Raw genomic sequence first — 13,000 nt, forward strand, 5'->3', positions numbered from 1 at the left:
TTTTGGTTTCACCTACAGTACAGCTATCTGTATCGCTAAGGCGCACAAGCCTCCCCACGAATGGCAAGGTCCATGGTTCATGGGAATGGGGTGGGGCAGTCCACATTAGAGTCTTTTTATAAATTTTTATCTTTGCTCACATTGTCTTTTCACATCAATTTCAGTTCATTGTCACCTTTCAGTGTAACCCTACTCACTCAAGTTTCATCTTGCTTCCCCTTACTTCATCCATTCCGTCCTTTTTCAGATTGAGTCAGGCCTTGGCACCCGTCAACAGTGGTCGTGTGTGTGAGAGAGTTGTATTTATGTGAAAGTGTGTGTGTGTGTTTTGTCTAATTCGGAAGAAGACCTTTGGACCAAAAGCGTACTTTTGTAGCAATCTTTTTGTTATGCCTGTCTGCAACTCAGCATCTCCACTGCATGGTTAGTAGCAGTCTATCCTTTTCATAATTTTCTCAAAATGTTTCTATGAATACAAAACATCTTGAAATTTACCTGTTTTTAAAGTTTTAGTGTTTATTGATTGTCAACATGTGAGTAATAAAAGAAGAAATAAAATAAAGAAAAAATAATTGTTTGCTTGCATTTTATCTTCACGATTTCTTTTTGCTTACTAAGTAAGCCATTGCACCTGGCAGTCTTCTGTGTCTCAGTCAAGTCCCTGCACGCTCCCGTAGACAGTGCTTTTCTCTCTGCCCAACCGTACCTTGCTATCCCTCCCCCTTCCCTTCCACTCAGTGTGACAGTTACGTTCTGGTCCAAGATGCCGGAGATGGTGGTCATGTGTGCATTTGGTGCAATTGCTTGGGTGAATGTTTCTTTCTGCTTTCTTTTCTTAAGAATGTTGTTGTTGTTGTGGTCTTCAGTCCTGAGACTGGTTTGATGCGGCTCTCCATGCTACTCTATCCTGTGCAAGCTTCTTCATCTCCCAGTACCTACTGCAACCTACATCCTTCTGAATCTGCTTAGTGTATTCATCTCTTGGTCTCCCCCTACGATTTTTACCCTCTGCACTGCCCTCCAATACTAATTTGGTGATCCCTTGATGTCTCAGAACATGTCCTACCAACCAATCCCTTCTTCTGGTCAAGTTGTGCCACAAACTTCTCTTCTCCCCAATCCTATTCAATACTTCCTCATTAGTTATGTGATCTACCCATCTAATCTTCAGCATTCTTCTGTAGCACCACATTTCGAAAGCTTCTATTCTCTTCTTGTCCAAACTATTTACCGTCCATGTTTCACTTCCATACATGGCTACACTCCATACAAATACTTTCAGAAATGACTTCCTGACACTGAAATCTATACTGAATGTTAACAAATTTCTCTTCTTCAGAAACGCTTTCCTTGCCATTGCCAGTCTACATTTGATATCCTCTCTACTTCGACCATCATCAGTTATTTTGCTCCCCAAATAGCAAAACTCCTTTACTACTTTAAGTGTCTCATTTTCTAATCTAATTCACTCAGCATCACCCGACTTAATTCGACTACATTCCATTATCCTCGTTTTGCTTTTGTTGATGTTCATGTTATATCCTCCTTTCAAGACACTATCCATTCTGTTCAACTGCTCTTCCAAGTCCTTTGCTGTCTCTGACAGAATTACAATGTCATCGGCAAACCTCAACATTTTTATTTCTTCTCCATGGATTTTAATACCTACTCCGAATTTTTCTTTTGTTTCCTTTACTGCTTGCTCAATATACAGATCGAATAACATCGGGGAGAGGCTACAACCCTGTCTTACTCCCTTCCCAACCACTGCTTCCCTTTCTTGTCCCTCGACTCTTATAACTGCCATCTGGTTTCTGTACAAATTGTAAATAGCCTTTCGCTCCCTGTATTTTACCCCTGCCACCTTTAGAATTTGAAAGAGAGTATTCCAGTCAACATTGTCAAAAGCTTTCTCTAAGTCTACAAATGCTAGAAATGTAGGTTTGCCTTTCCTTAATCTTTCTTCTAAGATAAGTCGTAAGGTCAGTATTGCCTCACGTGTTCCGGTATTTCTACGGAATCCAAGCTGATCTTCCCCAAGGTCGGCTTCTACTAGTTTTTCCATTCGTCTGTAAAGAATTCGAGTTAGTATTTTGCAGCTGTGACTTATTAAACTGATAGTTCGGTAATTTTCACATCTGTCAACACCTGCTTTCTTTGGGATTGGAATTATTATATTCTTCCTGAAGTCTGAGGGTATTTCGCCTGTTTCATACATCTTGCTCACCAGATGGTAGAGTTTTGTCAGGACTGGCTCTCCCAAGGCCGTCAGTAGTTCCAATGGAATGTTGTCTACTCCGGGGGCCTTGTTTCAACTCAGGTCTTTCAGTGCTCTGTCAAACTCTTCACGCAGTATCGTATCTCCCATTTCATCTTCATCTACATCCTCTTCCATTCCCATAATATTGTCCTCAAGTGCATCGCTCTTGTATAGACCCTCTATATACTCCTTCCACCTTTCTGCTTTCCCTTCTTTGCGTAGAACTGGGTTTCCATCTGAGCTCTTGATGTTCATACAAGTGGTTCTCTTATCTCCAAAGGTCTCTTGAATTTTCCTGTAGGCAGTATCTATCTTAACCCTAGTGAGATAAGCCTCTACATCCTTACATTTGTCCTCTAGCCATGGCTGCTTAGCCATTTTGCACTTCCTGTCGACCTCATTTTTGAGACGTTTGTACTCCTTTTTGCCTACTTCATTTACTGCATTTTTATATTTTCTCCTTTCATCAATTAAATTCAATATTTCTTCTGTTACCCAAGGATTTCTACTAGCCCTCGTCTTTTTACCTACTTGATCCTCTGCTGCCTTCACTACTTCTTCCCTCAAAGCTACCCATTCTTCTTCTACTGTATTTCTTTCCCCGATTCCTGTCAATTGTTCCCTTATGCTCTCCCTGAAACTCTGTACAACCTCTGGTTCTTTCAGTTTATCCAGGTCCCATCTCCTTAAATTCCCACCTTTTTGCAGTTTCTTCAGTTTTAATCTACAGGTCATAACCAATAGATTGTGGTCAGAGTCCACATCTGCCCCTGGAAATGTCCTACAATTTAAAACCTGGTTCCTAAAGCTCTGTCTTACCATTATATAATCTATCTGATACCTTTTAGTATCTCCAGGGTTCTTCCATGTATACAACCTTCTATCATGATTCTTAATCCAAGTGTTAGCTATGATTAAGTTGTGCTCTGTGCAAAATTCTACCAGGTGGCTTCCTCTTTCATTTCTTAGCCCCAATCCATATTCACCTACTACGTTTCCTTCTCTCCCTTTTCCTACACTCGAATTCCAGTCACCCATGACTATTAAATTTTCGTCTCCCTTCACTATCTGAATAATTTCTTTTATTTCATCATACATTTCTTCAATTTCTTCGTCATCTGCAGAGCTAGTTGGCATATAAACTTGTACTACCGTAGTAGGCATGGGCTTCGTGTCTATCTTGGCCACAATAATGCGTTCACTATGCTGTTTGTAGTAGCTTACCCGCATTCCTATTTTCCTATTCATTATTAAACCTACTCCTGCATTACCCCTATTTGACTTTGTGTTTATAACCCTGTAGTCACCTGACCAGAAGTCTTGTTCCTCCTGCCACCGAACTTCACTAATTCCCACTTTATCTAACTTTAACCTATCCATTTCGCTTTTTAAATTTTCTAACCTACCTGCCCGATTAAGGGATCTGACATTCCACACTCCGATCCGTAGAACGCCAGTTTTCTTTCTCCTGATAACGACATCCTCTTGAGTAGTCCCCGCCCGGAGATCCGAATGGGGGACTATTTTACCTCCGGAATATTTTACCCAAGAGGACGCCATCATCATTTAATCATACAGTAAAAGCTGCATGCCCTCGGGAAAAATTACGGCCGTAGTTTCCCCTTGCTTTCAGCCATTCGCAGTACCAGCACAGAAAGGCCGTTTTGGTTAGTGTTACAAGGCCAGATCAGTCAATCATCCAGACTGTTGCCCTTGCAACTACTGAAAAGGCTGCTGCCCCTCTTCGGGAACAACACGTTTGTCTGGCCTCTCAACAGATACCCCTCCGTTGTGGTTGTACCTACGGTACAGCTATCTGTATCGCTGAGGCACGCAAGCCTCCCCACCAACGGCAAGGTCCATGGTTCATGGGGGGAGAATACCTTGGCCGAAAGTTAAATATGAACAGTCTTTTTGTTGTGCCCATGTGCAACTCTGCAGATTATCTTTACAGTGAGTAGCAGTCTGTCCTTTTTTTAATGTTGTTGATATTCCAACTTGGAGTTTCCATTGTTTCATCTTATTTTTAGATTCAGGCACATTACATTAACCAAGAAAGATTTTCCCCATCTCACTGACACATTATGGAGCTTGAAGATCATCACATTTAATCATTCTTAAGCAGGTAGTAGCATTTCATGCGGAAAGACACGTCAGGCTGTATAGAATCTATTGCATTTGCCAATTTATACTAAAACCAGTTGTTGTAAAGTACATGACCATGGCCTTTACCCATGGCACATGGGTGCTGTTAATCCTTTTGACTTGTAAGCATTGTAGGGACCGTTGAGACTGCTAAGTGGAACATCACAACTGGATACATGAATGCCGCATATATTAAAAGTGGAGTTACACCACAGTAAAGAAAGTGAAAGAAAGCTGAGGTTGTTGTATGGCCATATAAAAAAGTTGTACTTTCTCAGTACCTGTTGGGAAAGTATGCTAGAAATTTTCTGATTTTGAGAGCTGCACAAATCAGTGACATGAAGCATACATGCATAAACAGGAACAAACCGTTGAAAGTCCTCATTTTGTTAGGTACTGAAAAGCATCTTGGTGTACACCATTTTTATCGTTCTGTGTACATTCATGGTTTGACTGTGGATTCACATATTGGTCCATTTAGAGTTTCTTTGAAGTAACATTTACAATATACACACATTACAAGGTTTTGCAGCCTCTAACAAATATCACAGAATATATACTGAAGTGGCCCTACCTTCATTAAATAATACAAAAATATATTCACGTACACAGTTCATGCAAACAGAACTTTACAGTGTAAACAAGATGTGCAGTCGGCGCTGCTCAGTCGATCACCACTATCAGATGTATTGCTATCATGACAGTTGGAAATACTCTGGGAGAGCACATTCAAAGTTGAAGATGCCACTAGTACAAAGCAAGTTAAATGGAAAAATTCTTCACAGTCAAACCTGCAAAGTAGTTGTATATGTCTACCAGTTTATGAACAAAGAAGCTTTGTTACATGCTCCACTGAGACTACAATCCACATTGAAATGAGTGGATGAAGCAACTGGTGTTTCATTTGCTTCCATCTGGCAAACCAAGAGAGAACTGGAAAGAGTCCATGCTATTCTTGCTTGGTGTGTGTAATTCCACATCTTTTTAAGTTCCAGTGCATGTGTGTTGCCTTTGGTAATTAGTAAATTGCTTCAATTTTATTGTCAGTACTGTTAAGCATGTGTCCAGTCTCTTTGCGTGTTTGATTATGAAAGTCTCCTAAACATATTATACGTGGAAGATATCTCCAAAAAATTTGGTAGTAAAAAATAATCTGCAACTGCTAACTTTTTTCACGAGTAAATCACCCACTCTTGCAGATTCACGCAAATACTCTGCTAAGCTTTACACCCATAAACTTATTCGTAGACAGAGTCCGTATTCCATTTCATATATACTAGAATTTTGAAGAGGTGGTCCTCTCATAACCTATTATTAATGCTGTAGGGAAGTTCTTGTAGATTGTAAATACTGTAAGATAAATTGGAGACTGAAAAGCAGAAGCATTGAGTCATTGATAGACACATGCAAAACAAGGGAAACTTGATAGGGTTCGTAGTTCTCCATTGACGAGGTAGAGTATGCGCGCGTGCGCGCCCACACACACACACACACACACACACACACACACACACAGGTGCGGGTGCACACACATCCCAATGTCCCTGTATGGTGCTAGCATGTGTGTGTGTGTGTGTGTGTGTGTGTGTGTGTGTGTGCTGTAGCTTGTCAAGGATAACTCTAAAAGCTAGCAAGTTTTCCGTCTTTTGTTTGTGTGTATCAATGACTCTGCGTTTCTGCTTTTGAGTGCGTGGTCTCCGTTACTCCTAAAGTATTTATACCCTGTTGTTATCTTATTTCTTGACTCTTTGAGTCCATCAAATGGATTTATCTGTTTTGTTTCCATCTGCTCTTGATTGAAGAGAGGAGAGAGAAGATGATAGATACATATTGAATTGTCGAGTTAGAGACAAAAGCTCTACATAATGTATCCACGTAATTACATTTTTTAAAGAAAATCCATTTTATTTGATCCTCTCGTTGCTTATTTAGTGCATATCCATATACCTGATGTTAATACAAAAGAAAGAGTTCAAGGTTAGAAACTAAGCAAGCAGTCATAAAAATGCACTATACTACAGAGACTGAATTTGAGAGTAGGATTTCAAAACCGTAGGTAAATCCTTTAACACTCATAATTAAATACACATTGTTGTTACATAAATTGTTAATGGAGGCTGTCTTGTATTGCAGGCCATGCTCTTAGTGACTCTCCTGTCCGACCCCCACAACTTCACTCAAGCAATCCATCATTGCCAGCATTACCTCCTGACATGGCAGATTATCGGTTGGCTGCAGATTTGCTGCGAGAGTTTGGTCGTGGCCGTCAGGATACTTCAGGATTTGTCACCCTTGAGGAGTTCATGTTGTCACGGCAAGAAGAGGATAGGAGAGCACTTCGTGGGAGCCACAACTCGGAGCGTGAACGGTCTGAACATACCCAACAACCTTCACTGACATCAAGTAAGGAATGGGATGTACCTATATAATAGCCTACAGTAATGACAGAAGCTTTAGAATTGTGATTTGGTATTATTTCCAACAATACTGATTTTATTTGTGCAGTTGGTAGTACAGACATATTGCTTTGTCTTTCTTATGGGCACATAGCTTTTTCTTTTTTTTTTCCCCAAGATAATCTCTGTGAACAGAAATCTTACAAAAGTGATTTTACTCCCTTAATATTCTCATTTCATTTTTAATTTTTTTCTTTAACACAAAGGCAATCAAATATGGTACATCGTAGAGCTCTTTCATCAGTTCATAGGGAAAAGTTAATTAAAAAAAAACACAATACATAGTCATATAATTATCTAAGAATCAACATGTACTTTCACACTTAGTTCTCTAAGTAGCGACATTAACACTTATGAAAGCCGCAACACCAGGAAGTAGAAATGCAACTGAAGTAAATTTTATACCACTGAGAAAGTATGTAACAGTATGCAAATAATGACTACAAAATTGCACATGGTGTCTGGCTTTTAGTATGGTGTTAAGTTCTCACATGCTGCAATCAGAGCCTCTAAAAATTGTAATGTGGAAACAAAAAAGGCTTAGGTATATTCCTGGGGCATCTGCCTCCACTTGGTTTGCAGCAAAAATGTTTGTTGGAGGATCACATTCAGTGACACATGTCGTATGAACTTGTGGGAGAGAAAAGGAAGCAGTTGTACACACATGGGTGGCCATTGTTCTCTTGAAATATGGAAAATAAAATTTCCAAAGAAGCTATGGAATCTTGTACTTTCTAATGTAGCTGTATCAGCTCAAATTGCCCATTATCCCCAGGACTCAAGATCACATGTTGCATCTAATGGCGTCATAAATTATTGTACTAGGTATTTGTCCATTATGCTGCTTAACTATTGTAGATCTGTAGTCAAGGGACAGCTTCTTTGATCAGTAATCAAAACATCCTTGGTCCCAGATTCGAACCTCGCCACTGCTTACATTTTGAATAAAAAATCATCAGTAATGGCAGCCAAATACTTCCATCATAAGAAGTCACCCTCATTCTGCCAACGACCTTGTCAAAGAGGGTGGAGGAACGGATGAGGTTCAGAGCACTCTCTAGCCCTTGGGGTAGGAAACTGACCATAAAGGCAGAAGAACCAGCAAAGATCAATGGATGTGGATGCAGGAGGCAATGGAAACCACTGCATTAAAGATACAGTACATCATATGTATCCACAGAACATGTGGCCTGCAATTGATAAAGTGTCATGTTGATCTCTCCACTGGCATATCTCCAGGAGGAAACTGCCAAGAGAGAACAGTAAGAGTAGAAGACCAAGAATGAAGTGCTTGGATTAGAAAGGGTGTTAGACAAGGATGTAGTCTTTCACCCCTTCTGTTCAATCTATACATTGTAGAATCAATGAAAGGTTCAAGAGTGGAATTAAAATGCAAGATGAAAGGACTTCAAGGATAAGACTCACTGATAATGTTACTATCCTTAGTGAAAGTGAAGAAGTAGTACAAGATCTACTAAATGGAATGAACATTCTGCTGAGCACGGAATATGGCTCAAGACCAAAAGAGAAAAGTAATGAGAAGTACCAGAAACAAGAACAGTGAGAAACTTAACATCAGGATTGGTGATCACGAAGTAGATGAAGTTAAGGAATTCTGCTACCTAGGCAGGAAAATAACCCACGACAGACGGTGCAAGGAGGAAATCAAAAGCAGACTAGCACGGACAAAAAGGGCATTCTTAGCCAAGAGAAGTCTACTAGTATCAAACATAGACCTAAATCAGAGGAAAAACTTTCTGAGAGTGTGTGTTTGGAGCACAACATTGTATGATAGTGAAATGAAGGCAACAGGAAAACCAGAAGAGAAGAGAATGGAAGTGTTTGAGATACGGTTCTATAGAAGAATCTTGAAAATTAGATCACTTATAAGGTAAGGAATGAGAAGGTTCCCTGCAGAATTGGCAAGGAAAGGAATATATGGAAAACATGGACAAAAAAAAAAAAAAAAAAAAAAAAAAAAAAAAAAAAAAAAAAAAAAAAAAAGACGGGATGGTAGGACATCTGTTAAGACATCAGGGAATAACGTCTATAATATTAGGAGGAGCTGTAGAGGGTAAAAACAGTATAGGAAGACAGAGATTTGAATACATCTGACAAATAATTGAAGATGTAGTTTGCGAGTGCTACTCTGAGATGTAGTAGTTTGCACAGGAGAGGAAAAAACTGCTGTATTTGTAGTCACTATACAAGCATCATTAGTGATTACATCGCAGTAGGGTAAGTTGAGGCAGGACTGTTTTGCAAACACACATTCCGCAACTCCACAACCCCTTCTATGATATACATGTACCTATTGCAGCATGAGACATTTATGATTCATAGGCAGTGGAAGTCAATGAAATGGCAAGTGTATCATCATTCATCATTTCCACCCACCCCAGATGCCATTGAGCTGTCAACACGACAGCTTTCTTGTAGCCATATATATAAGAAGGTAGTCATCCAATGATGTAATCACATTGTGTGTCCTAATGTCTACTTGTCGCAGCATACGACTATCTCCTATCTACAGTTTCCACAAATGTACCGTTGTCATCTTATCGGTGTGCCCAGTATGAGTCAGATTTTGCTGTATGATGTATCCATTACCTAGAGCGTGAGCACACACTCGTATTGGAATTCATTTGCCTACTGGTATTTCACTCTTCAATATCAACAAGGCACATTGACAGTTGCTGGATTTCAACCTCGTGCTTGGCTCTACAAAAGATCTTTTAAAGCTAAAAACAGCAGGTTTGTATGGCCTCACACTTGGGTTGTAACAAGTCAACAGCCAAATGCAACATTGCATCTCGGAGATGTGATGAATACATGAGGAACCTTCAACTCAACTACTTGGATAAGTCAGCAGTAATGGAACATAGCATCTTAGAGGAAGACACATTCAACTTTAAAGACACAGAGGTGCTGCGTTATGCCAGGAGTTTCTAGCATTCTATAATAAAAGAGTGAGTGCTTGAAAATTCAGTAAATAGGAGCAGCGGCCTCCATCTGAACTTCAATTGGGATGACATATTCCAAAAAAAAATTGACAGATTGGAGCACCAACAACAGTCAAGACCAACTGGTGACCCTGGCACTCAGTTTGGGGCCACTGCCCATTATCTCCCCTCCACCACCTGTGACACTCATTTCTGAGTACTCACAGTATGCAAATCTGGTGTGTTTCCAGGAGATGAAAGATGTGACCCAAAACAGATAGCTGGATCTGACAGGACCCAGGCACTTTGCCAGAATATGACAAATAAGAAACTTACTGAAATGCTTCTATGAAAGGTTGACATTACTCGGCTAATTTCTCAAGAAGAAAGTGCATAAACATTTAGTAAACAAATAATACATTGCTATAATCATATTCTGGATGTGATTCATAACATACTTGTGATGATGAGCAACAGACTAAAAAAAAAGCAGCAGTGTGGTAAAAAGCAGGGAAATTGAGAAATTGTTATGAAATAATAAGTTAAAATGAAAATGGATAGAATTGTGACCACTTGGCTCAGTTAACATATCAAGTGCACAGTGTGTGAAATGTAACTAAGGAGGAAACAATAAAATCCGTAAATGCAACTACCAATACAGCAAAGCTGCTTCATCTTTTATCTGTAAGATGTAAATGCAAAATCAGTATGATGCAGAAAGATTCCAATAGCATCGGTCAATTAGAAATGAAATCTGGCTAAAGGGAGAGGAGGAGAGATTTTTAATAATAAATGGTTGTACGAAAGACTGGGTACTGCCAAGAGGAATGTGAAATGCAATTTCACGTGGGACCCAAATGATTGAAAAACTCAACGGGTCCTCCCATTTACTTCTACATCTGTACTCAGCAAATACCTGTGAGGTGCTTGTCAGAGGGTACACCCCATTGCCAAGTTATTAGGGTTTCTTCCTATTCCATTCATGTATGGAGTTCAAGGAGAATGATTGTTTGAATGGCTCTGTGTGTGCAGTAATTATTGTAATGTGATCCTCACGATCCCTATGTGACCAATACGTAGGGGGTTGTAGTATATTCCTAGAGTAATCATTTAAAGCCAGTTCTTGAAACTTTGTTAACGGACTTTTTCGTGGTAGTTCAAGAGTGTTCCAGTTCAGTTCCTTCACTATCTCCATGATACTCTCACACAGGTTAAACAAACCTGTGACCATTCATACTGCCCTTCTCTGTGTGTGTTTAACATCCCCTGTTAATCCTGTAATACAGGCCCTTCTTCAGCAATATTCTAGGACCACTTGAACAAGTGATTTGTAAGCAACCTCCTTTGTAGACTGATTGCACTTCCCCAGTCTTCTACCAATAAAGTGAACGCTACCACCTGCTTTACCCACAACTGAACCTATGTGATCATTCCATTTAGTACCCCTATAAAGTGTTACACCCAGGTTAGCCAATGCCAGCCATGACTGATTGATATTATAGTCATAGGATATTACTTTTTTTTTTAATATATGTATCCTGGGAGCGGAGGGACTTGCCTTTGGGGGAGGGGGTTCCTCATTACCTTAGCCAGCTTCATCCTGACCCACAACTTCTTCACTTTTGAAGGCCAGGCATACCAACAATTAAAGGGAACAGCCATGGGTACCAGGATGGCTCCCTCGTACGCCAACCTATTCATGGGTCGCTTAGAGGAAGCCTTCTTGGTTACCCAGGCCTGCCAACCCAAAGTTTGGTACAGATTTATTGATGACATCTTCATGATCTGGACTCACAGTGAAGAAGAACTCCAGAATTTCCTCTCCAACCTCAACTCCTTTGGTTCCATCAGATTCACCTGGTCCTACTCCAAATCCCACAGCACTTTCCTTGACGTTGATCTCCATCTGACCAAAGGCCAGCTTCACACGTCTGTCCACATCAAACCCACCAACAAGCAACTGTACCTCCATTATGACAGCTGCCACCCATTCCACATCAAACGGTCCCTTCCCTACCACCTAGGTCTTCGTGACAAACGAATCTGCTCCAGTCCGGAATCCCTGAACCATTACACCAATAACCTGACAACAGCTTTCGCATCCCGCAACTACCCTCCCGACCTGGTACAGAAGCAAATAACCAGAGCCACTTCCTCATCCCCTCAAACCCAGAACCCCCCACAGAAGAACCACAAAAGTGCCCCACTTGTGACAGGATACTTTCCGGGACTGGACCAGACTCTGAATGTGGCTCTCCAGCAGTGATACGACTTCCTCAAATCCTGCCCTGAAATGAGATCCATCCTTCATGAAATCCTCCCCACTCCACCAAGCGTGTCTTTCCGCCATCCACCTAACCTTCGTAACCTGTTAGTTCATCCCTATGAAATCCCCAAACCACCTTCCCTACCCTCTGGCTCCTACCCTTGTAACCGCCCCCAGTGTAAAACCTGTCCCATGCACCCTCCCACCACCACCTACTCCAGTCCTGTAACCCGGAAGGTGTACACGATCAAAGGCAGAGCCACGTGTGAAAGCACCCACGTGATTTACCAACTGACCTGCCTACACTGTGACGCATTCTATGTGGGAATGAGCAGCAACAAACTGTCCATTCGCATGAATGGACTCAGGCAGACAGTGTTTGTTGGTGATGAAGATCACCCTGTGGCTAAACATGCCTTGGTGCACGGCCAGCACATCTTGGCAAAGTGTTACACCGTCCGGGTTATCTGGATACTTCCCACTAACACCAACCTATCCGAACTCCGGAGATGGGAATATATATATAATAGAGGGAAACATTCCACGTGGGAAAAATTTATCAAAAAACAAAGATGATGTGACTTACCAAACGAAAGCGCTGGCAGGTCGAAAGACACACAAACAAACACGAACATACACACAAAATTCAAGCTTTCGCAACAAACTGTTGCCTCATCAGGAAAGAGGGAAGGAGAGGGAAAGACGAAAGGATGTGGGTTTTAAGGGAGAGGGTAAGGAGTCATTCCAATCCCGGGAGCGGAAAGACTTACCTTAGGGGGGAAAAAGAACAGGTATACACTCGCGCGCACACACATACATATCCATCCGCACGTACACAGACACAAGCAGACATTTGTAAAGGCAAAGAGTGGCCCACACTAGGTTTACCCTATTGCTTCCCCCTAGCTCCACCAGAGAGCCCTGTGGCATT

General features: G+C 41.0%; 1 protein-coding gene across 3 annotated transcripts in view; it reads left to right on the forward strand.

Annotated features, from left to right (window-relative positions):
• Positions 1-13,000, forward strand: part of LOC124545493 — a 127,152-nt gene that overhangs the window by 93,523 nt on the left and 20,629 nt on the right. For all 3 annotated transcript variants that reach the window (XM_047124436.1, XM_047124438.1, XM_047124437.1), the window contains exon 14: positions 6,539-6,808. In XM_047124436.1, the coding sequence (XP_046980392.1) occupies positions 6,539-6,808 (270 nt within the window). The remainder of the gene's footprint in view (positions 1-6,538; positions 6,809-13,000) is intronic.

Source organism: Schistocerca americana, chromosome 8 (assembly GCF_021461395.2).
Source record: "Schistocerca americana isolate TAMUIC-IGC-003095 chromosome 8, iqSchAmer2.1, whole genome shotgun sequence".
Taxonomy (NCBI): Eukaryota; Metazoa; Arthropoda; class Insecta; order Orthoptera; family Acrididae; genus Schistocerca; species Schistocerca americana.